This window comes from Lycium barbarum, chromosome 5 (assembly GCF_019175385.1).
Source record: "Lycium barbarum isolate Lr01 chromosome 5, ASM1917538v2, whole genome shotgun sequence".
In the NCBI taxonomy this organism is placed as follows: Eukaryota; Viridiplantae; Streptophyta; class Magnoliopsida; order Solanales; family Solanaceae; genus Lycium; species Lycium barbarum.
Genome location: NC_083341.1, coordinates 114,530,743 through 114,555,933, shown reverse-complemented (window position 1 = coordinate 114,555,933; position 25,191 = coordinate 114,530,743). Strand labels below are relative to the sequence as shown.

At 34.3% G+C, this 25,191-nt stretch overlaps 2 protein-coding genes across 2 annotated transcripts; one reads left to right on the top strand and one right to left on the bottom strand.

The window, feature by feature from the left end:
• Positions 1-11,164: 11,164 nt before the first annotated feature.
• Positions 11,165-14,889, bottom strand: LOC132639644 (protein WVD2-like 3). Its single transcript, XM_060356085.1, has 7 exons — positions 14,824-14,889; positions 13,209-13,553; positions 12,678-12,766; positions 12,495-12,582; positions 12,259-12,330; positions 12,018-12,128; positions 11,165-11,455 (listed from the first exon to the last, which is right to left on the bottom strand). The coding sequence occupies exons 1-7, from the start codon at positions 14,887-14,889 to the stop codon at positions 11,165-11,167; spliced, it is 1,062 nt and encodes a 353-aa protein (XP_060212068.1).
• Positions 14,890-15,727: 838 nt separating this feature from the next.
• LOC132642629 (putative multidrug resistance protein) lies at positions 15,728-24,865 on the top strand. Its single transcript, XM_060359720.1, has 7 exons — positions 15,728-16,429; positions 17,716-17,770; positions 18,031-18,215; positions 19,137-19,594; positions 21,334-21,874; positions 21,955-23,885; positions 24,289-24,865. The coding sequence occupies exons 1-7, from the start codon at positions 16,238-16,240 to the stop codon at positions 24,662-24,664; spliced, it is 3,738 nt and encodes a 1,245-aa protein (XP_060215703.1). The 5' UTR covers positions 15,728-16,237; the 3' UTR covers positions 24,665-24,865.
• Positions 24,866-25,191: the final 326 nt, after the last annotated feature.

Below are 25,191 nucleotides of genomic sequence, written 5' to 3'. Positions count from 1 at the left end.
ACTTGCAAACACCAACGGCTAGGCTTCATCTCCTCTTGCCTTACCTTCGTAGAGTGCTAGGCAGACTCAACAGGATGAGATCCGACGATATCGCTCTTAACACCCTGAAGCCCGAATCAAAAGGCATCGTTCCTCACTCCCTCGATTTCGTGTCTTTGCAACTTCCATTGCTCTTTTTTTTCTTTCCGGCTTCTTCTTGATGTGTATGAGTAATTCTGAACAACTAAAACTTTGAGAACTCCTACAATTAGGATGAAATAGGGATGTTGTAACCATCTCCAAAACTATAAGTATTAAATTCAAATTTTAAATCTTTATTTTTAAAACTAATTACCCACTATCAATTCAAAATATAACTAAGAAAAAGAAAGTATTCTTAAGCAATTGCTTAAGTTTGTAATTAAAAAGAATTAGAATTTACAATTTGGGGAGTGGGGACGTGCACTTGTGGTGTGTGTGCAGATGTGAAAACGGGGAACGTGCACAACAATATGCATTTGGAGCGTTCATGGGGGTTTGGGTAGTTTATTTTGGGACAACTTCTTTTATTTCCTTTTTATCTTTCTTCTTTTATTTTAAATTATTAAAGATATGGTTAACATTTATTAATTATTGAAAATTGTGTGTGTGAAGAAAACCTGTGTTCGCATCTATTTTTAATTATTGTTATTAGGATCAACCAGTGAGATGCACTTAATTTAAATGGATAACTGTGATTAGAATAAATGAGATCGTTGGATTTTTTATTTTTTTTTGCAGCATAGACAGATATTTTATGAGAATGCCCAATATTTTGAATTAGTTAATAATTAATTTGGTAATAAGTTATACGTGGCTTTTTCTGGTCACGCCACATGGCTGAATTAGTTATTAGTTAATAGTAATTAGTTGAGAAGTGACATATTGCATTTTCTGGTTATGCCACTTGGCTTAAGGAGAGGACTTTTTCCTCGACTTTTAATAATATATAGAAGATTCTCTGGAAACTACCCCAAAGTGTTAATCTTCATAATCATCTGCAACAAAAGTGCCAGTAAGATTAGGAGAAGAAAAAATACAAGATTTTAAAAAATCTACCAATAGACTACACATAGCATATAAAAGAACCCTAGTCCAACAAAGTAATATAGAGCACAGAAAGAGTAACTTTTAGAATTCATCACACCTTAAAGCACATTGATGCAAACATGAAGAAAAAACTTGATTCTATTTCTCTCCAAAACAAGAAACGGATGGCATTGGATATTTTATTGCAGAATTAAATAATTGGGGTTATGGGCTTGAGAGTTAAGGACATTAGTAATACTAATTAAGTAGAATTTATGAGTTATGAAGATGACTTTTTAAAATAAAATAATTGAGAAAATAAGAGGAAAAATCCAAAAAAAAGAAAAGAAAAAAGATAAATAGGATATTTGGGCAAAGAGAGGTATCACATCACCTTTTCTATGCCTAGCTTTATATTATCTATAGATTTTACTACATTATCCTTATTAAATATGCTTTGAAATTATAATTTTGACTACAATTACTTTATATAGTTAGTTAATAATAATGATAATATTGAAAGAAAACAATAAATCTCTCTTAATTTGCTAAAATTAGCAAGTAAAAAAGAAAATCTAATTTTTGTATAAGGGGCCAAGTAAAATGAAACGTAGGGAGTAAAAGGTACTCCGTCAATTCCTTTTTACTTGTCTCTTGTTTACTTGGCAATTTCCTTAAGAAATTATTTGTTAGGAGTAAAACATACTAAATTACCCTTATTAATAATGCTTTAAAAATTTAAGTTTGACTACTACCCCATCCGTCTCAAATTATCTGTCGTTTTTTGTTTTGTTTTACACGCCCTTAAGAAATATTAATTAGGAGGGGTATTTGACTATTTTTGTAACACCTCGTACCTTTAAACTAAGCTACGTTCATGATTCGGGACTTAGGAAATCAGACGGGAAGTGCTAGGATTAAAATTCGTTTCAGTTCAGTGAAGTCCAGGATTTACGCCTAGTTATACGGACCGTACTTCTAGCTGTATAACGAGATACAGACCGTATTCCGGTCCGTAAATCCTGAGGGAAAATCCCAATTTTTGGAAATTGCCAATTGAAATACGGTCAGATTATACGGACTGTATATTGAAGTACAGACCGTACTTGTGACCGTATAATTATATACAGACCGTATTTGGTGCTCTTATAACTCCTGACGCAGTAAAAGTATAAATATGGGACTTCAACCTTTTATTCTATTTTTCACATTCCCTAACCTCAGCACGAAGGTTTTTTTCTCCCATCAATATCATACACCAAGGTAAGCCATTTCCAACCATTCCAAGTGAATTCTAACATGTATCCCTGATTTCTAAATAGAAGATCATTGTTCCTAACCTAGGATTTTCAAGAAAACACATCTAAGGGGTTCAAGATTAAGGCTTTTGGATTTCTTCTTCAAGTTTAGACCATTTTTGGAGCGATTAAGATATGTAGGGTTCTATCTTTGTGTGGGAATATTATTGTTCTTCCCCACACCACGTTTTTCCATGATTATACGAAATCTCACCATAACTAGGGTTTCCAACCATGTTCATGATAACCCCAAGTACATGTACCATGACATGGCATGTTGTATTAATAGTTCGTTATTGTTTCTTAATAGTCCATTTTGGTTATTGATAATCTGTCCATAATCCATGAAAACCCATACTTTGCATTCCACGGGTTCTTAAATGCAAGATATGAACTTTTATGTTTATTTTCATGAACTTCCACATGCTTCCATGTTTTCATACAAGTTATACTATATATCTATCTTCAGGTTATATTACAATCAAGAATCATATTTACAATTATGTTTATATATATGGGCTACTAAGCCAATTATATCCATGCTCATGTTTTGGGAGTTGCATAGATTACCGAGAAGGTTTAATACCTGAAACTACATATGCCAGCGTAGGATAAGGATCCCTCCGCCCAGTTAGGCGGGTTATTGGATCCATTCATGTTCATGTTCATGTCTTGTACCTCGGCAAGGTACAAGATGACTTAGCTGGTTGGGCAGAGACCAGACGCCACGTACTTACGTGGTGGTTACATGTTAGTTATGCTAGGGCTCTCCCACTTAAAATGTTTTACTCATGTTATATATATATATATATATATATATATATTCATGTAAGATGATACTCAGGTTCATGGTTAGCTTACAGATACAGTTTCAGTTTCCGTTATATTATTTCATGTTTCATGCTTATTTCATTCCACTGCTTTACATACTAGTACAATTCAAGTGTACTGACGTCCCCTTTTATTTGTCTGGGGACCTGTATTTCACGATGCAGATTTACAGGACGATGAATCAGCTCGTTAGGACTTTGCACGTATCAGTTATTGGTGAGCCCCATCTCATTCGGGGTTTTATCTTTATTTATATTTATTTCAGTTACACAGTTAAGGTAAGCCGGGGGCCTTGTCCTGGTAAAAAATTTAGCAGTCAGACTCATGTATGAGGTTTTATAGACTAGACTAGTCAGTTATGTTACGTCAGATGTTCAGAGTCGTATAGCCAGTGTTGGCTCAGCATTTATTATATTTTCTTCAGACTAATTCCACATTCATGATATGTTATCATTTTTATACTTACGATTATTGGATTCCATGTTCACACAAGCTATGCATGTTTAGATTACATTCCGCATCAGTTCATGCCCCGTGTTGATTCAACAAGCCATGTGGTTCACTCGGTCACATGCAGCAAGGCACCGAGTGTCGTGTTACGCCCAGGCCATGGTTTGGGGCGTGACAACTTTACCCTTTTATGTCTAAGTAAAATCTCTCTACATTAAATGTTTACTCTATTTATGTGTCATCTCCATTAATAACGAAATTTGAGGAAAGAATAATTAATTGTGCCTTGAACTTCTAAACGATAAATAATTTGAGACGGAGGGAGTCATACTTATGTAGTTACTTAATGATAAGAGTAGTATAAATAGAAATTAATAAATCTTTTGTGATTTGTTAAAATAGACAAACAAAAAAAATATTTTAGTATAAGGAACAAGTAAAAAGGAAGGAAGGAGTAATCTAATAAGGGACAAGAAGAGATCCAAAAATTACTTTATATGGTATCAATCTAGTCCAGTTGCAAAGTCCCAAGTGGTTATGGTAATAAGAAAATGAATTAGGGCAAAAATGAAAATATGTAAGCAAAATGCAACCACCACTTTGTAGCATCCTCATTGTTCAAAGAATGATGTGAGGACTACAAAAACTTGGATCCTCCCTTATATATAGTAGTAATTTTCTAAAAGAGACAAATAAAAGAAAAATTAGTATAAGGAACAAGTAAAAAGGAACAAAAGGAGTAATCTAAAAAGGGACAAGATATCCACAAAATTTTACTATATATGGTGTCAATCTAGTCCTATTACAAAGTCCCAAGTGGGTATGGTAATAAGAAAATGAATTTGGGAAAAAAATAAAAATATGTAAGTGTCACGCCCCAAAACCCACCCTAGACGTGACCAACATCCGACGTCATGAACAACATCGGAAGAACCTAAACAATACAATAATAATACTTGAACCCGCCAAGTTCAACATTCGCCTCCAACAGTTTATAAATTAAATGTAACAAATCATGAATATATGAATTAAATCAGCGGAAGTCTTTATAATTTAAATAATTCACCCAAAACATGATAGTGTGCCCGAAAGAGTTAAACGGCAACTCTGCTTCTACCCACATTCGAATGTATACTAAGGAGCTTCTAAGAATAATGAGTAAATGTCTAACCCATCGGGACATAGCCCGGAAACTAAAATAAATAAATGGAATTAAATAAATAGAGTGTCCCACGAATGAATGTGTGGGCTCACCAAATCAGCAGCAACAACAAGTCCTTCCTAAATGCCTGGAGTATCAAGAACCTGCTCCTCTCTGTTACCTGACATACCATAAAAAACAACAATGGTATGCCTGAGTACTTCGTACTCAGTGAGTGCCTCGGGGACAATAAGTAATAAGAAAATAGAGTACATAATACATAAAGAAATTAGTCTTGCCAGTCAGGTGGGAGCGATGTAAGAACAGTTATTCAGTTTATGTATCTTAATAATAAGTATCAAAACCCATTTATAAAGCCTCTGGTCAAGTTACAACTTCAAATATGCCTTTTTAATCAATTATGATAGTCATCAACAATTCCATAAGAGAATAAGAATGTCACACATGCCAATACAGGCCCAAGAATCAAGCATATCGCGCATAACGCACCACACCGGAGCATATAATTCTCGGTGGCTATCCTTCCTCCCGAATAGCTAGGCATAAATCACACCGGACTATGTAGTATGTGGTGGCTATCCTTCCTCCCGAATAGCTAGGCATAAATCACACCCCGGGTAGCGAACCCAGCGGTGGCCACTCTTCCTCCCGAATGGCTAGGCAATGACACACTAGGATCCATAGTGGCTACCCTTCCTCTCGAGTAGCTAGGCCAAACATAACAAAAAAGTTCATAGCATAGAAGCCGATTCATAATTTGTCTCAAAGTAGTCACACCATCAAATAGCATTAAAGCTCATTATGCCATTACGAAAATTCATAATTTCATAGATAATCATGAAAATGTTTCCACTTCTTTAAACAAGATTCCTTTTTCTTAGTTTCTTTGTAAAGTCATCCATACCAACAATTAACCATCATCACTGATCATCTCTTATAGAAGAAAACGATTATGATTCCATATACGTATATAGAGGATAATACAATCAAGGTTTAATGTGGTCTTGTCCCCTCACGCACACCAACCACAAGCAAAGACATGAATTAGGGTTTTGCATGAAGAGTTCACCTTTTTATTCAATAAAGAACCTTTGAGAAGAAAACATATATCCATGATAAAGTTTTTAAAAGAGAGACATACCTTAGTGTGTTAAACAAAGTTTAACAATTCACTTTCCTAGTGAAGAACACCCAAACCCTAGCTTGAATCACTTTAGGAAGAATTATGTTGCAAACCCTAGGTTTTAGTTACAAGAATCATGTTAAGAATCATGGGTTTATTGTTAGGATTGATAATCAATGATTAAGATGTTCTTACCTTAGTGTTGGAGCCCTAGAGAGATATTTTCGTCCTTAGGGTTTTTGAGAGTGCAAAGAATGGAAGAAAAACTAAAATTTTGCAACTTATATAATTTCAGCCCGGCAGACACAAAGGACGGTACAAAGGACGAAGCGTCGATCATAACGACGGAGTGTCGATCTGCTCCGTCGAATAGTCTTTGTGCTAGGTCAATTCGACGGTACAAACGACGAAGCGTTGAACAGATCGACGGAGCGTCGATCTGCTCCGTCAAAGTCATGAAATTTCCAGTGAGCAACTTTCTTTTCCTCACAATTGACGATGCAAAAGACGGAGCGTCGAACAGAACGACGATACAAAGGACGACCGTCAAACCTCCTTTTCGTGAAACTGTAGAGACTTTTTATTTTGACCATCTCCTCTTGGGTCTTTAGCCTAAAGTCATGCACGTAACCCAACATATAAGGTTCCAAAGGACTCATACAATGCTTTCGCACTCTATACGGATTTACGGGATGTTACAGTAAGCAAAAAGCAATCACCACTTGTAGCATCTTCATTGCTCAAAGAATGATGTGAGGACTACAAAAACTTGGATCCTCTTTTGTATATAGTAGTAATAGTAATGTGTCCGTCGCGAGAATTGGACACATGGCGAAAAGATAAGGACACGGTCTAATATTCATCCTCCTGCCCATCGAAGTTCCGAAAGCAAATTGGAGAGAAGATTGTAACAGGCCGGAGGACTAGTTTCTACCCCTGAGCTTCTGTCCGAAAACATCGGAAAAAAGATAAGCATGCACCACGAAAACATTCTAAGATTCAAGGAATCACGATCTATCCAATCACGAGTTCACGGTCTCCACGTCAGTAATGTCTAGTACGTGCATATGGTTAGGGAAGTTAGTTAGCTAGGTCAAACTTATATTTATCCCATCATCTCTGAATCGTACCCTATCTAACTTTTTGCCAGAATATGCCGTTGCTCTCTATTATTCACTGCAAATATTTGATTCTACAATCACTTTTTCATCATTTTCGCAATTTACAGTATGGAAAGTTCACTAGCCAACATGAGACATACAAAATAGGGAAAAGGGTCAAATAGACCCCTCTACTTTAGTTTATTGGCTAACTTTGTCTTTCGTTAGTCAAAGTAGTCAAATATATCCCTCCCGTTTAGGGGTGGCAAATGGGTGGGTTTGGTTGGATTTGGTTTGGTTGAAAATGGTTTGAACAAAACTGGGTTGGGTTTCAAACCGCCCATATTTTATATGGGTAAATATGGATTGGGTGATAAATGGCTGGGTTGGTTATGGGTTAACCCATATTATACAAGTGTAATATTATTTCAAGTGTCTGTTTATAATTTTTTTATTTTGTCAATTTAAATTAATTTTTTCATATAAATTTCAGGGGTGAGGGGTGGGGGTCGTGGAGGGGGTGGGGTGGGGGTAAGATTTTTTTTTTTCATTTTTTATAATTTTTTTATAAAAGTAAAATATATGAAATTGATTTTTTTGGGGCGGGGGAGGGGGGTGGAGGTAGGGGATGGGGTGGGGTCGGGGACCAGAAATTCTTTTCCATTATTTATAAATTTTTTTATAGAAGTAATATATAGGAAAATTGAAATTTGGGGTGGGGGTGGGGTGGGGTGGGGAGAGGGGGTTGAGGATGGGGTGGGGCAGGGGTAAGAATTTTTTTTCCATTTTTTATAAAACTTTTATAAAAGTAAAATATTTGAAATTGATTTTTTTTGGAGGGGGGGGGGGGGTTGGAGAGGGGTGGGGTTGGGTGGGGTGGGGGTAAGAATTTTTTTCCATTTTTTATAAAATTTTATAAAGATAAAATATATGAAATTGAATTTTTTTTGGGGGGGGGGGGGTATGGTGGGGGTGGGGATAGGGATCGGAGTGGGAGGTAAGAAAAAAAATTCTCCTTTTTTATAAAAGAAAAATAAAGTATATGAAATAAAAAAAGTTTGTGGGGGTGGGAGGCATGGCGGGGTTGGTGGTGGGGTAAGGGTTGGGGTGGGAGGTAAGAAAAACATTTCTCCTTTTTTATAAGCTTTTTATAAAAGAAAAATAAAATATATGAAATAAAAAAAAGTGTGGGGTGGGGGGGCATGGCGGGTGGGCGGTGGGGGTAAGGGTTGGGGTGGGAAGTAAGAAAGAAATTTCTCATTTTCAAAATGAGTTATTATTGGGTCTAGTGTTCTTATATGGATACCCATATTTGCCCATATTTTTATGGGTTAAAGAGAGATTTGAAACCCATATTTACCACCTGAAATATGAGTGACCCAACTCATTAACATGTGGGTAAAATGGGCTAATTTTCTAAATATGGGCTCAAATTGTCACCTCTACTCCCGTTACAAGTTGGGGCCAAATATACCCCTACCATTAGCAAAGTTTCAAAAATACCCATCATTTCTAACATATTCCCACATAAGCAAGTCTAGTTGGGTGACATGGACGTCACATGACATTTAGCTTATTCTATGTGGTGCTTATGTGACTTTTTTTTTAAAAATCTAGAAAATTGATTTTTTCAAAACAAATCTGAAAAAAATGGCTTTTTATTAAAAATTTGAAACTTTTTGTTTTAATAAAACCCCTTTTTTCAAAATATATTCTCAAAAATTGGATATTGTATTTTTTTTAAATCTGGAAAACTGTAAAGTATTTTTTTTTAAAAGTGTGCTAATTTTTTTTTAAATATGGATTAATTTAAAAATCTGAAAAATTGGTTTTAAAGAAAATCATTTTCAAGATTTTTTTAACTAAAGTATCCAATTTTCGAGAATATATTTTAAAAAACCGGGTTTCATTAAAACAAAAAAGTTTCATATTTTTAATAAAAGCCATTCTTTTCCACTTTGTTTTAAAAAAATCAATTTTCTAGATTGTTTTTAAAAAAATTACCACGTAGGCACCACATAGTATAAGTTAAATGCCATGTGGCGTCCATGTCACCCAATTACAATGACTAGACTTGCTTATGTGGAAATATGTTAGAAATAAGGGTATTTTTGAAACTTCGCTAATGGTAGGGGTATATTTGGCCCCAACTTATAACGGAGGGGTATATTTGACCACTTTGACTAACGGAGGGCAAAATTGACCAATAAACTAAAGTAAAGGGATATATTTGACCCTTTTCCCTACAAAATATGAGCTACTTCTAAGGCTATAAATAATACAGCATTGGCCCAACTTAATTTTAAGGCTAATGAACACAACAGAAATGCGAAAATAAGTAGGTGCTGCTAAATTGCAGGTTGTGAGGTCTGTCGCCCAATTTCAAGGAATGGTACCTTGCAAAGAAAAATACTAAAATATCTAAACTAAACCCGTCAACCGGTCCGGTTTTACCGGTTCAAACCGGTAGCCGGACCGGTAAAATCGGAACCGAAACCGGAACTGGTTGAACCGGTTCCGGTTAACCGTATATTTTGTACCGGTCCGGTTCCAATTTTTTTTTTTTTTTTAGTTTGTAGCCGTTGCGGATTGGGCCCAAATTGGACCGTTGGGCAACAGTCCCCAACTCTTCCCCCCCCCCCCCCCCCAAAACCCCCCAAACTTTTTTTTTAACACTTTAACCCATCCCCCACTCCTATATAAACCCCTCTCCATTTCCATTTTAATCTACACCAATTCACTCTTCTCTCTCTCAAATCTCAATCTCTCAATTATAGTTACTTTGCAACAATTAGCCACTTTAAATTTCTCTCAAATAAATATTATAAAGTCTTATTATAGTTTCAATTATTAATTTTGCAATTATAATATTGTTGGTGGAGTTGGTGATTTTGCAACAATCCGAAGTAGCTTTGGTGGATTTGCTATTATAGCCGTCTTCACTTTGTTAAAAATTAGTCCGGCAATTTGGTACCTTCGTTCCAACTCTATCTTTATTTTTCACAATTTAATTTACGTAATTTAATTCTAGCAATTTAATTTGTTGCAATTCATTTTCTTGTGATTTATTTGAGTGTGATTTAAATTAATTCTATTTAATAATGGCGAAGAGATTTAGACGTGGTGCCGGTAGTAGTAGTATTGTTAGGCGTGGGCTTAATGAGGAAACATTTGTGGAAGAAACACCTAATTTAGGTATTGATATTGGTGGAAATAATCCATTTTAGGTCATGAGGCAATGCAACAACATTATACCGATACTTTTAATGAAATTGATGATGATGATGAAACACAACCCCCCGAAAATCCCATAGGAGATACATGTCCTGCACAATCACATACATAAGACAAACCGCCTAGAACTCGTAAGTCAACCGCGGCTTCGGAGAGTGCATTTAGCCAGGGAAGACAACAAATTGGAGACCATAGACACTCATTATCCGGCTTTAGCTTGCAAGTACTAGTGTGCATTCGCGATTGGATTAGATCGGAGCGACGCAACCAAAACTTAGAAACGGAGGAAGGCGAAGAGGAAGAGATTGAAGATTTGATAGCAAGTGGACCGAACCAAATGGAAGACTTTAAAGATATCTCCATGGCCGAATATGATATGAGGGAAATTAACCAAATGATTGAGAATTGGTGATTTTATTATTCTACTATTTCTTTGCAACTCATGTATTATTTGCAAGTTAAATAAAACTACAACTTGCAAATAAATGTTATCCAAGAATGAATAAAATATATGGCTCATTGAGCTTTCTTCTATTTACTTGTGTTAATATTTTTACTTATATTAAGTTAGGAATATACCTAGAATATACTAAGAATATACTTATAATATACATGATACATCTACTTAAATTAAAAACTAGCAAGTTATATACTTGAAAAATAACTAAAATATACTAAGAATATACTTATAATATATATTATACATATAACTTAAACATATATATATATATATATATGTTTAAGTTTATATAAGTTATATATGACTTAAACATACACATATATACACACACATATATATATATATAAGGAATATACCTAAAATATACTAAAAATATACTTATAATATACATGATACATCTACTTAAATTAAAAACTAGAAAGTTATATACTTGAAAAATAACTAATGTTCACATATAACTTATAATACAGTAATGTTCACATTCATTTCTTCACGCATCTTAGTCATATATGACTCATTTATCTCCGCTGCATGATTGGCTTCGTTGTTAAATTTGTATATGGCAGTACCATTCTGAATATTTACGCGGTCTTTCCTATTTCTGGAACCAAAGGCATCATTTTCATTGTTAACTTCAAGACTGTGGCGAGTTCCCCGATCATAAGCTCCCATCCCTTTGTCTAAACCAACCGAGTCATTGCAGCTCTTCCTTCTTCCCAACCTCGGTGATTTTGCACGAGTTGGTGGTGCCTGCAGTCAAAAGAAATAAAAAATTCAGAATTGAAGGTGATCATATCCCATAGACAGCTATGGATATCAATATTGGAGTATGAACTGTGACGGCGGGTGACAAAATTAGCTCATGAAAACATGACTCACCCAACTAGTTCAAGTTTGGGCTGAGATGTAGCCTATAGTGGGCTAATACATAGCCCAAATTGACCCATAAAAACCTTATCAAAATATTTTGAAGGACATTATTTTTATTAGATATGTTATATTTAGTCATCATAAAAACAAGTAGTTTTATTAGGTTCTTAAAATATTATAAAAGATCAAATAGAGAGATTAAAACTTAGTAAGAATTGAGCGGGTTGGATTATGACCCATTTTTTAGCTCATTTTAGCCCAACTAACTTTTGACCCGCGCATTTATTAACTCAGACCATTTGGACCAGCCCATTTGACACCCCTAACTGTGTCACTCTAAGGCCGCTTATCACAATGTAAAAGTTATACTGCAGATCAAAATTTTGGTGAATACCTTGGCTAAAAATATGTAAGTTATAATACCAGTGACGTTATGCATTACCTTCTTCAATTCAGTCTTTGGTGGGGGTCCCTCATGGTAGAAGCTCGGCATTGGGTTTGCCTTAAACATCAAACTTTTTCTCGGTTGCTTTATAGCTGCTTCTCTCTCTTCCTAATAATTGAAGGTACACAAGAAAAGTTATGTTATATATTTGAAAAGAAAAGTCTGATAATGCTCTTTTGTTGGTATTCCACTTATACTAAGCATAACAAGTTATAGCTGTAGCTTCAATAACATGCACCTTCGTCCTTGCCTCCCACTGAATTTTCTGGGCCTCCAAAGCTTGATGTTTCTCCTCTAATTTTGAGTAAAACTGCAAAGAGAAAATCAATATAAGAACTAACCAATATCGGCCTCTTTCATTCTTGCTCTTGTTTACGTTTAAAAGGGGCAAGACGAGAAGAATAACAAGGTAGAAACCCGATCAAACATAGAACTAAATGAGAAGTTTCAGTAATCCAGTAAATCAATAGCTACCTCTTTCCTTTTCTCTACACGTTCAGATAATCGGAATACAGGGGCTGACGCAACAGTGGCCCTGGATTTTCTTGCTGATAGCGTAGCACTTCTCGTAACATAAACGCAGCATCATAAGACAAGGGAGCACATTAAAAATAGCACAGACCTTATTAAGCTAAAATCAGGGGAGAAAGTGGATACCAAGAAGTAACTGAGCATGAGTCTTCTTCATCCGAATGCTTCTTGTTATCAGGTTGTAGCGGCTTTCTAGTTGCAACTGGTGTGGAGACCTGGTCAAAAATACAATATTCACGGAATCAGTTACTAACAGGCAGTTAGATTCATAGATCAGTAGTGTAATCGTTTAATCGTTATGCATTAACTTCTCTGAAACAGTAACACATTTAAGAGGAAGTTTTCTCATCAACCAAGAGAGAACACGAGGGCAATATCATTTCAAAGATCAAGTGCTATTGATGAATCCTCTCTCCTTAATGATAAGAATTTGCAGATAAGGTAACAAAAAAGGGATAATTAACTTTTTGGACCATACAAAACAATAATAGCCGGCAAATGTATATGTCTTGTATATTAAGAATAACTATACATATAATATACATAATCAGCGTATATGTATTGCATATTTTGGCTAGCGCACCTGATCAATTTGGGCTGATGGACCAGAAATGAAAAAGGTCTAAAAAAAACAGATTATCTGCATAGGGAACTAACCTGGTTTTGTTTCGTACTTGGGACTCGCAAATTATTGGCTTCAGGTGTCTTATAATTGACATTGTCTGCATCACTTCCAACAAGACGAGTTCCATGAGACGCACGCTTCTCAGTTGCCAAAGCAAATGGCTGAGGAACTGTACACTTTGTTTTGCAGTTTCCAGAAACAGATTTGGTTGCCGATTTCACTGAGGTTCTTGATCTCTTGTTATCATCTTTTAATTTTCGGACTTCAGAGTTGTTCTCCTTTGTAGGAGATTCAATCTCACATTTTGAGCTCTGTGTACATTGCTCTTTCGTACTTTCAACTTCACATGGTTTGGATATCTCAACCGATACTTCTCTCTTTGAATGTGAACATTAGTGTATATACTAAGAATATACTTATAATATATATTATACATATAACTTAAACATATATATATATATATATATATATATATATATATAACCTAAGTATATTGATATATATAAGTATATTCTTACTATATTTTAGGTATATGTAGTATAACTTAAGCATATAACTTAATATATATATATATATATACACACACGTATATGCTGTATTGCTGATTTGCTGTTAGCCTGTTAGTCAGTAAATATATAAACTTTACTTATAAACTTATATAACATATGTAAATATACCTACAATATACTAATAAATACTATAATATATATATATATATATATACTATACAAAAAAAAAAGAAGTTTTGGACGTTTTGAACCGGACCGGTTCTGGTTTGGGGTTTCAAACCGGCCGGTTTTATAACCGGTTGCCGGTTCAAACCGGTTGACACCCTTAATCTAAATCAAGGAATAAAAGATATAACAGTCAATTCTTTTTATTTTATTTTAAAAAGTGAACACATAATTTAATTTATACCGTATGTATATGTCATTTTTAATACAAACCAATATTCGATAAAAAACAATCCCAACATTATAATTCCTGAGTTTCTCAATAATACAAGTGGTTGGTAGACTCGAGCGAAACAATGATCATTATATTAGAGAAAATGAAAAAGAAAACGTGAAAGAGCAATCTGTGTTATGCCTGCCCTGATAGGTATCAACATGTAAAGTTGTTGACCTAGCTAAGAGTGAAGTTGTTTAAGCTTTTTAAACTCGTGTGCACTAAATTAAATGTGTAGTTTCTTTTGTAGTCATATTTTAAGATGGCTTACAACATTAGTGGATCGTCCTAGTATAGTAATCTAACAAATGTAGCAATTAAGCAACTTAGCTTGTTACAATTGATTAAAATAATATATATATATATTATAAAAAAATTCGATGCTGTCAGCGTATATATATAAGTTAAATATAGTTTCTACTAAGAAATTTGTTATTTCTTGATTCCTACTTTGTTTGTGTCAACAAACAATTCAAATGCCTCAAGATTATAAGTTAACGTCTTCAAAGCTATAATAATCCATTAATTTAATCCACGGGCTTTAATATTTTATTTTGGCCTAATTGTCAATCCAAAAAGGATAAGGCACTGTTACCTCTGAACTTTGATCAAAGTTGTTAGAACACACTTACCTTTTCAGGGGTTCTATTACTTCCTGAACTTTTTTAAAACGGAATAATTATCATCCTAAGCGCTAACATGGCAAGGAGAGTGTATTTCACTCTCTTTGAGAGAGTGAGAAGCATAAAATCTGATACATGTCATTTTTTAATTGGGTACTTCACATTTAATTACACATAATTAATTATCATTAAAGATTAGAGTTTTTTTCTCAAATAGTTTTCTTTTTAAAAAAATGTGGAAAACTGATTATTTTTTCTATGTATGAAAACAAATCTAATTTTCCTGATTTAGTTTTAAAAAAATGGGTTTTCCACATTTTAAAAAAATAATTAGTTTTTCCAAATTTGTATAAAGAATACTTTTTCCAGATTTTTAAAAAAATAATCCAGATTTTATTTGAAAAATAAAATTGTCCTAAAAAAATGAAATCATGAAAATATAGATTTTTAAGACATCTAAAAAAAATCTATATTTAAAAAAAAATCCATTCTTTCCATATTTTTAAAAAAATCCATGTTTTCAGATATGTTTTTTTTTTTTTTTTTTTTAAAGAAAAAGGGTTTTAGAAAAATCAAATTTTCAGATTTTGTTTTAAATATCCATTTCAGTTTTTGATTTTTTTTTTAAATTGCCACGTAAGTGATTTTTTTTTTTTTTAAAAATAAAATAAAATAGAAATCAAATAAATATACATGTGGCAAGGAGAGTGTATATCACTCTCCCATAAGAGAGTAGGTATCCAGTTTCAGGGTGGTAACTATTCCATTTTAAAAAAGTTCAGGGGAGTAATAGGACCCTTGAAAAGATAAGGTGTGTCGTAGCAACTTGGGCCAAAGTTTAGGGGGTAATAGTGCCTTATCCCATCCAAAAACACTCCTTGAAATCATATTGAAGATACTCATGGAAAACGATAACAAGTTATATCTCCGGACTCCAGATATTCCCAACCATATATAACAAAAATACGGGTTTTAAATGATCAATCAAACTCATGACATGCCACTTAGAAATTAGAATTGATAGGTTCATAACAACACCATTTTTAAGTATGTGACAAATCAGAAGACACAGAAGCAGCCGGCAAGCGTGACAGTAGAGCATTTAACTTATATTGCACAGTGAGCATAAAGAATTTTTATGTCATTAGTGTAATTTTATTTGTTATGACAGATAATCAATCTTACTGTTCAGATTACCAATATCTCATAGTACTATTTTATTGACAGTTACTTGTAGTTATTTTTAGATAGACCTGATAATATTCTTTTTTACGTGTATAGAAGTTAATATCAACAATAAAACAAGAAGTACGGCTTGTCGTTCGGCTGGCATGTTACTTATTAAATACTAGACTAGATTTGAGAATACAACATGGAAAAGGCAAACTTTTCAAGGGACATCAAAATCTTTCTGTATAGCTCATCAAGTATTCTTATTTATGGGATTTGGAGCTTGTAATAGCTTGTGATAATAATACATTTTTATCCAAATGGGAAAGAAAGGAGGTCTTTTCAGATATGCTGATGGTGTTGATAAGTTGCTGATGTTTCTTGGTACTTTAGGATGCATTGGAGATGGGCTCATGACTCCACTTAATATGTTTATTCTCAGTGCCCTTATTGATGATTATGGAGGTGCTGCTGATGATGATGCTTCTCTCACTAATGATATTGTTGACAAGGTATTGATCATTCACTACAAGAAAGTATAGAAATCGCAACAATTTTTTTTATATTTGGCAACAATTTAGTTTTATTGTTGGCAAATGATTTTTTTATTGCCAAAGAATTTAATTTTGTTGCCATAGTATTGATTATGGTTGCAAAAAGTACTTTTGACAAAAAAAAAAAATTAAAAAAAATTGTTGCAAGTTGTTGCAATAACGGCCGTTGGGAAAAGTTCATGCAACAAAATATTTTTTTTTTGTTGCCAAAAGTACTTTTTGCAACAATAATCAATCTATGACAAAAAAAAAAAAAAATTGTTGCAGCATATATTTTTTCTTGTAGTGATTTTTTTTTTTGGTTCATACAATCTTGGGAATTACAACAATTAGGGTAGTTTAATTTGAAGTACAACAGAACTTAATCTCTGTAAGTTTTTGAAATTTTTATAGAGATTTTTACACTACACAACAGTCCAACATAGCTCACAAAAAATAATCCTAATTGTTGAAGAGTTCCACATCGATGCCCCCCCCCCCCTCCCCCTCCCCCCACCCAAATGAGCTAGCTTTTCGGCTAGAGTTAGACCCAAGATTCATTTCTTTACACTAATCTTTGTTTGTACAAATTTTAGCCATTATATAATGTATAATCAGGGTGCACACTGATTATGCACTTACTATAGATGCGTTATACATTGAGTATGATGTCGAGTATAAACTATTATGGCTAGGCAAGTGAATTTTTTTTTAGCCGACTAGCTAAAAATGTTAAGATCTCTTTCATAGCATTTTATTTTGGTATAAATTCCTACAACTAATGGAGTATATTTTAGTTCTGGTAATTAAGAGGCTCCATATAAGCTCCGTGGAGTTTTCATACCCAAAAACAAAACATCGTATTACTTTATTTTGGAAAAACTTATATGATTAGAATTATGTATTAGCTCATACATGATAACGTGTGAGATGAAAAATCGTGTATTAATTAGCAATACATGGATAAGAGTATTTAAAGATAACAATGTCCTTACATTAGACAATCTATGTAACAAATAATGTACTATCCGATAATAATACTTATACTATTATTCACTGCATTACACGCCCTATATTATAATTTCCTCATAATTAAGTACTAAACCGTAAACTAATCAACCCTGGAGTTTCATTAGTACCCTGTATTTCTCTCAAAATGCCTTTTCCCTGGACTAGTTTACAGAGTTAATGGTCAAGACTTTTGTTTGCTAGAATCATAATTATAAGACAAATGAAACAGTATTTCTTGCCTGTCCTTGAAACAGTACTCACTCAGGTTGCTGTGCGTTGCAATTGGAGTTGGTATATCCGCCTGCATTGGTATGTATATCACATTTTTTAATGAGTCCGAGCACTTGCGCACGAGTTTAACTTTATACGCCGATATTGTAAATTTTTTTACATTATCAAATTACCTAAAATATAATTTTAACCTATGGATAATCGTCCATTAAAATGGAATTACTAACCTGGAAATAAAGCAGGTTACCTGATACATAACCTAATATTGTTAAAAATCTTTTACAGTGTCATTAATCCTATTTGCGTATGATGATGGTATATAGTTCTGTAAATTGTAGGGGGAATTTGCTGGACAAGAAGTGCAGAGAGACAAACATCTCGCATAAGGATTGAGTATTTAAAATCAGTGCTTAGGCAAGAAGTTAGTTTCTTTGACAACCAAAATGCTTCCTCCACTAGTTTTCAAGTTGTTTCCGCTATTTCAGCTGATGCTCATTCAATCCAAGATGCTATCGCAGAGAAGGTCTTTGCACTTGAATTATATATATATGTTGCCAGCTTTCTTTCTCAATTTATCATTCTAAAATTATATGTGTGTTTTTCTTTGTGTATTTTGGATTACTTAGTTTCATGTATGATCACTAGACTTTAATATATTCTCCATAACAGACTCATTACTAACCACCTGTGCTTCTCGTGCTTCAGTTATCGCTTTATTTTGTTGTTTTTACTGTTCTGTCTTGTCTTCTGTAAGCTATGTATTGGTTTACATTTCACATTATTTCGTTGTTGTTACTGCTTTCATTTATGTATTCCCTTTTTCAATCTGCTTTGAAATCCTTTACTTAAGCCGAGGTTCTATCGAAAATAGCCTCTCTATCTATACGAGATAGGGGTAAGGTTTACGTGCACTCTACTCTCCCTAGACCCACATATGTGATTACACTGGGTATGTTTTGTTGTTGTAACATACTCGTCACTAAATGACTATTACATTAGAATAACTTAACTTTATTACATGCTATAACTCTAAAATCACTAATTAAACTTTATGTATTATAACAGTAAAGTTATGAAATTACTTTTTTTTTCATATTAAGTAATTGAACTTTAGCTATTACAACAGTAAAATTACTAAATGTATCCATTATAGTGACAAAAACCTACCCATCCAGGTGACTTTATTTTTATAGTAGGTAAAATTTATGACTTTTACTATTAGTAGGTAAGTTTTGTTACTTTAATTGACTATTGAGTGGGTAAATTTTTAATAACTTCACTATTATTAGTGGGTTCAGTTACTTTAATGACAAAAACTAAAATTAAATACATTTATGACTTTATTATAAAGTTGAGTTACTAAAATGTGACAAAAATGAATTCAGTGTATGTTAAGTTGAGTGATCATGCTTGAAATTAACTGGCATTTTCTCCTTTGTTGCAGATTCCAAATTGTGTTGCTCATCTGTCAACGTTCATATTTGGCCTAATTCTTGCTTTCTACCTCTCATGGAGACTAGCATTGGCTTCAGTTCCATTCTCACTTGGTTTTGTTATACCTGGTGTAGCATTTGGGAAGCTTCTTATGAGCCAGGGAATGAAGATGAAGGATGCCTATGGAGTTGCAGGAAGTGTAGCAGAACAAGTAATTTCATCGATTCGAACAGTTTACTCTTATGTTGGGGAAAATGAAACAGTAAAAAGATTCAGTAATTCTCTTGAGGAAAGTTTTAGTCTTGGTGTGAAGCAAGGGCTTACTAAGGGATTGTTGTTAGGAAGTATGGGAATGATATATGTGTCGTGGGCATTTCAGTCTTGGGCAGGGAGTGTCCTTGTTGCTAATAGAGGAGAAAGTGGTGGCCGTGTTTTCATATCAGCTCTTTGTGTTGTTCTTGGTGGACTGTAAGTCTCATTTTATTCACTCCTCACTCTGTTTGAGACTTAATTTTATGTATAGCAAAATTATAAAATTACTTCTTGTCATGATAAATTAACTCGACTTTATAACTGTAAAGTCACAAAACTTTGCCTGCTATGACAGGTTAGTCACCTTGATTGGTAGGTTTTGTTGAATAAAGTAGAATGACTATACTATTGCAGTAGATAAAGTTCAGTCACTTAAACATGATAAGAAGCATTATTCTGACTTTAGTATTGTAGTGCGTTAAGTTTACTAACTTTACCGTTATAGCCTGGGGCGGATCCACCCTTTAGGGTAGGGGTGGCATGACACTCCCTAGATTGATCAATTTTTTATATACCTATGTTGCAATTTGCTTAAATTAAATTAAATATTTGATACTGTCACCCCCAGTCGCAAATTAAACAAAGGTGCCATGGCTGGTAGACACAAGTTTAAATCTATCTTAAACATTTTTCGACTTCTGTTTCTCTTTGTGCTTTTTAGTTCATTTGTACCAGTCACTTCCCTTTTCGGCTCTCCCAATTTTTTATTTATCTTTTTATTATTTATATTGTCTTTCTTCTATTTTATTATTTTATCTATGATCTCTAGGGAGAACACACAAAATAGAAACTTCAAAATCCCTTAAATTAAGCATTTCTCTTAATCTCAAATGTGTGAGTATTTATATCAAAAAACTTGGGTCTCAATGAGAATTTTGGATTGAGATCAAAAGTCAATCTTTTTATACATTCTTTTGTTGATTCCCTCCATCCATGTTTACTTGTCTATATTTGACTTGAGACACTCTTAATAAGCAATAAATAAAATGAGAAATGAATTTGAGTACTTAATAATAAGGATAAAATAGGTGTAAATTATATCTTGTGTTTTCAAACTATACAACTTACATGTAAAAGTAGACATCTATTTTAGTATAGTGGATAAATAAAAATGGACGGAGGGAGTGTAGTATAAAAAATCGTGTTTTTCTATAATTGTTAAATTCAATTTAAATCACTTTACTACTTAAATTGTGATGGAAATTTCCTAAGCATTGCTTAGAAAAAACATGAAATTTATGATTTATTTTTGAGAACTTGTAGTTATCTAATTCTACATTTACTTATGGGGTGTAATTTACCTATTGAAGAGTTTTTCTATTATTTTTCTTATTTTGATTGGTGTAATTCCCTTATTGAAGATGTTATTTTACTTGTGCAAGTTCATTTTTTAATATACATAAAAGATGTAAGTTCCTTGGTAAAAATGTTGATTTTACTTAATGGGTGTGATTCCTTGTTTAAGATACTAATTATGTTCGTTTCATGATTTTTAAGATGTAATTTTCATATTTGCAAATAAAAAAAGGCCTATTAAGTTGACCCGAATAAACTCAAAAGAGATGGGCCCGACCCAAATACACGTTTCTAACAAGATATACATTGAAGAAAATTATGACACCCGCCACCTTCAAATCCTAGATCCGCCTCTAGTTATAGCGGTTGAAGTTTGTTTCACTTTAACGTGGCAAAAAAATAGGTTTGTGACTTTGCTGTTACAGTGGATAAAGTTCACGTGAATATTACATTAATTCACTCATGTTATTTGAACAAAGAAAGAACAAAAATCTTTATTTAGTTTGTTTGTGTTTAATTGAAATGAGATAAGTGGAAACAAGATATGACGATGATTGAAGCAAATTTTGATATTGCCAAGGCCTGGTTTGTGATTGTAGGTCTTGTATGAGTGCACTTCCTAATATCTCATTCATCACTGAGGCAACAATTGCTGCTGCAAGAATTTTCGAACTAATCGATCGTGTTCCTCAAATAGATTCTGAAGATGGGAAAGGGAAAGTTCTAGCGTATGTAAGAGGAGATATCGACTTTAATGAGGTAACTTTCAGCTATCCGTCAAGACCAGATATCCAGGTTCTCCAAGATTTTAATCTTAAAGTGAAAGCTGGAAGGACAGTAGCAATTGTGGGAGGTAGTGGTTCTGGAAAGTCCACTGTCATTTCCTTGCTAGAAAGATTTTACGATCCAATCAATGGAGATATTTTGCTTGATGGACGTAAAATAAAGAAACTGCAGCTTAAATGGTTGAGATCTCAGACGGGGCTTGTAAATCAGGAGCCTGTTCTATTTGCTACATCCATCAAGGAAAATATACTCTTCGGAAAAGAAGGAGCTTCAATGGAAATGGTTGTTGAAGCTGCTAAAGCTGCAAATGCACATGACTTTGCAACCTCTTTACCTGATGGATATGATACTCATGTAAGCCAATATCTTTTTCTTGTTATACGTTCTTTTTTGTTATTCGACTTGGATTTGACAAAGTTCCTATTGGATTTTAGGTTGGACAATTTGGTTTTCAATTGTCTGGAGGACAGAAGCAAAGGATTGCTATAGCAAGGGCATTGATTAAAGACCCGAAAATTCTTCTACTTGATGAAGCAACAAGCGCACTGGATGCACAATCAGAAAGAATTGTTCAAGAGGCCCTAGACCAAGCTTCACAAGGAAGGACAACGATCATCGTTGCCCATCGCCTCAGTACAATACGCAGGGCTGACAAGATTGTTGTCCTTGAGTCAGGGAGAATTGTTGAATCTGGTTCTCATGATGATCTAATGAGTAAGACTGATGAAGAAGGTGGAGTTTACTTTAAGATGGTCAAATTGCAGCAATCAACAGCAAACGGTGAAGGGGCATGTAGTCCGTATCTTCCTAAAGAGACAAGAGGCTACACAAGGAGGAATTATAATATGCCTATGTCGCCTTATAGCCCTGCCTCTCCTTTTAGCCCAGCAATAAGTGTAAGTTATGCTCCCTCCATTCATACATGTTCTTATTATGATAGTGACAATGAGTATTTAGAGACTTTCTCTCATCCAAGTCCCTCAACATGGCGTTTGCTCCAAATGAATGCACCAGAGTGGAAGATAGCGCTGTTGGGATGTTTAGGAGCTATTACATTTGGTGTACTTCAACCACTTTATGCATTTTGCTTGGGATCAGTTGTATCAGCATATACATCAAATGATATTCCAAAGATAAAGTCAGAGATCAAAATTTATAGCATAGTCTTTTTGAGCATAGGTTTGACCAGTTTCATCGCTAATCTACTCCAACATTACAACTTTGCTAAAATGGGAGAGACATTGACAAAGAGAGTCAGAGAACAGGTGCTTTCAAACTTGTTGACATTTGAAGTGGGCTGGTTTGATCAAGACCAGAACACGAGTGCAGCAGTTTGTGCGAGGCTCTCCACTGAAGCCCGTATGGTTCGATCGCTTGTTGGTGATCGCATGTCATTGCTAATACAAGTTTCCGCCAGTGCTTCGGTTGCTTTTGTACTTGCATTGATTGTCGCATGGAGAGTTGCTATTGTACTAATATCTATACAACCTTTACTCATAGCAAGCTTCTATTCGCGAAGTGTTCTGATGAAAAGAATGTCCGAAAGATCCCACAACGCACAGAGTGAAGGAAGTCAGCTAGCAAGTGAAGCAGTGATCAATCACAGGACTATCACTGCCTTTTCTTCTCAAAATAGAATGTTGGACCTCTTTGCAAAAACTCAGAAAGGCCCCAGAAAAGAAAATATTCGACAATCATTACTTTCTGGTGCTGGCTTGTTTTGCTCTCAATTTCTAACCACAGCTGCCATTGCCTTAACATATTGGTATGGGGGAAGACTAATGAACAAAAACTTACTCAGTTCAAAGCACCTGTTTCAAGTTTTCTTCCTTTTGATGAGTACCGGGAAAAATATAGCTGATACTGGAAGTATGACTTCTGATTTGGCAAGAGGTAGCAGTGCAGTTGCATCGGTTTTTGCTATCTTAGATCGGAAGACTGAAATTGAACCTGAGAATCCTGAAGGGCTTAAAATCACAAAGGTATTAAAAGGAAAGATAGAGCTGAAGAATGTCTTCTTTAATTATCCGTCTAGGCCTGATCAAGCAATCTTCCAAGGCGTGAATCTGAAAATTGAAGCAGGAAAAACAGTAGCACTTGTTGGGCAAAGCGGTTCTGGAAAATCCACCATGATTGGTTTGATAGAAAGATTCTATGATCCAATAAAGGGACAAGTTCTAATTGATGACAAAGACATCAAAAGCTACAATTTGAAGAGCTTAAGATCACAGATTGCTCTAGTGAGTCAAGAACCTATCCTTTTTGCGGGATCCATTAGCGACAATATCATTTATGGGAAAGAAGAAGCTACAGAATCCGAAATCAAGAAAGCTGCAATTCGTGCTAATGCTCATGAATTTATAAGGTATGATAATTTTAAGGGGTCGTGTGGTAGGGTGTATTAGTTAGAATAATGCTACTATAAATCTTACTACAATGTTTGATTGCAAAGTCTAGTACAACTAATACCAGTATTACTTCTACACACTATTCAGTACTATTCCTGAACATACTAACCATAGCACTTATAATACTAATACTTTTCTTATACTTATACACCCTATTCAGTATTATTTAGAAATTATGCAATGCATGCTATTTCTAATACAACAAACGAAACAGTCTATGAGAAATAATGCTAGCATAACTAATCCCATCATTACTTGTCTTCGGACCAAACGACCCCTAAATCTCTCCATTCCTCTACTAATGGCATTCAGTTTCATTTATGAAACAAATGCTTAAAAAACTGCAATCTTGTTATACAGTGCTATGAAGGATGGCTATGAAACTTATTGTGGTGAAAGAGGAGTCCAGCTTTCAGGAGGGCAAAGGCAAAGAATAGCACTTGCACGAGCGATACTAAAGAATCCAACTATACTTCTCCTAGACGAGGCGACTAGCGCACTTGACAGCATATCTGAGAATTTGGTACAAGAAGCATTGGAGAGGATGATGATCAGTAGAACAAGTGTAGCTGTAGCTCATCGCTTATCGACGATACAGAAAGCAGACACCATAGCCATGATTAAAAATGGGAAGGTTGTGGAACAAGGATCACATTCTCAGTTGCTTGCCCTTGGAAAAAATGGCTCCTATTATGGACTGATGAAGTTGCAATCTGGCCATTCTCCTTATAGATGAAATACTTTAATGTTGCCATTGTTTTGCCCAATGTCTTAAGGAATATGATTCTGTTTAAGATATAGGATCCATCAACTAACCACCTTCATTTTGAAATGCCAGCTGCCCAATGGCCCTATGTTATTTTTGTTCAACTTTATTGGCACTTCCTTTCAAGTTTTCTTGATTTGAGTACATTGGCATTTTGCTCATGAGAGTTACTATTTTGAGACCTTCCGCATGTTAATGTTTTTTCTTTTATTACTAATTATAATTTGACTTACATAATTCAGTGATATTGAACTTCAGCGATGAAGTATGCATATCACTTAATAGGCGTTTGGACATACAAATGTGATATTTGAAATAAGTAGTTTTTGAAATAAAGTTGAAAAATGATATTTTGAAACATAGTTGTGTTTGAACGTGCATTTAACTTGAATAAATGTTAGAAATAATACAACAACAACAACAACATAACCAGTGAAATCCCACAAAGTGGGGGTCTGGGGAGAGTAGAGTGTACGCAAACCTTGACAAGCAAGTTC

Excerpts from the sequence above, each read along its gene's own strand:
- LOC132639644 (XM_060356085.1), bottom strand. The coding sequence starts at position 14,889 with ATGACATGTATCAGATTTTATGCTTCTCACTCTCTCAAAGAGAGTGAA. Across the intron at positions 12,583-12,677 it reads TCATGCTCAGTTACTTCTTG|TGCTACGCTATCAGCAAGAA; the intron begins GTATCCACTTTC and ends TGTTACGAGAAG. Across the intron at positions 12,331-12,494 it reads GTGTAGAGAAAAGGAAAGAG|TTTTACTCAAAATTAGAGGA; the intron begins GTAGCTATTGAT and ends TTCTCTTTGCAG.
- LOC132642629 (XM_060359720.1), top strand. The coding sequence starts at position 16,238 with ATGGGAAAGAAAGGAGGTCTTTTCAGATATGCTGATGGTGTTGATAAG. Across the intron at positions 16,430-17,715 it reads CTAATGATATTGTTGACAAG|TACTCACTCAGGTTGCTGTG; the intron begins GTATTGATCATT and ends TCCTTGAAACAG. Across the intron at positions 17,771-18,030 it reads TGGTATATCCGCCTGCATTG|GGGGAATTTGCTGGACAAGA; the intron begins GTATGTATATCA and ends TGTAAATTGTAG.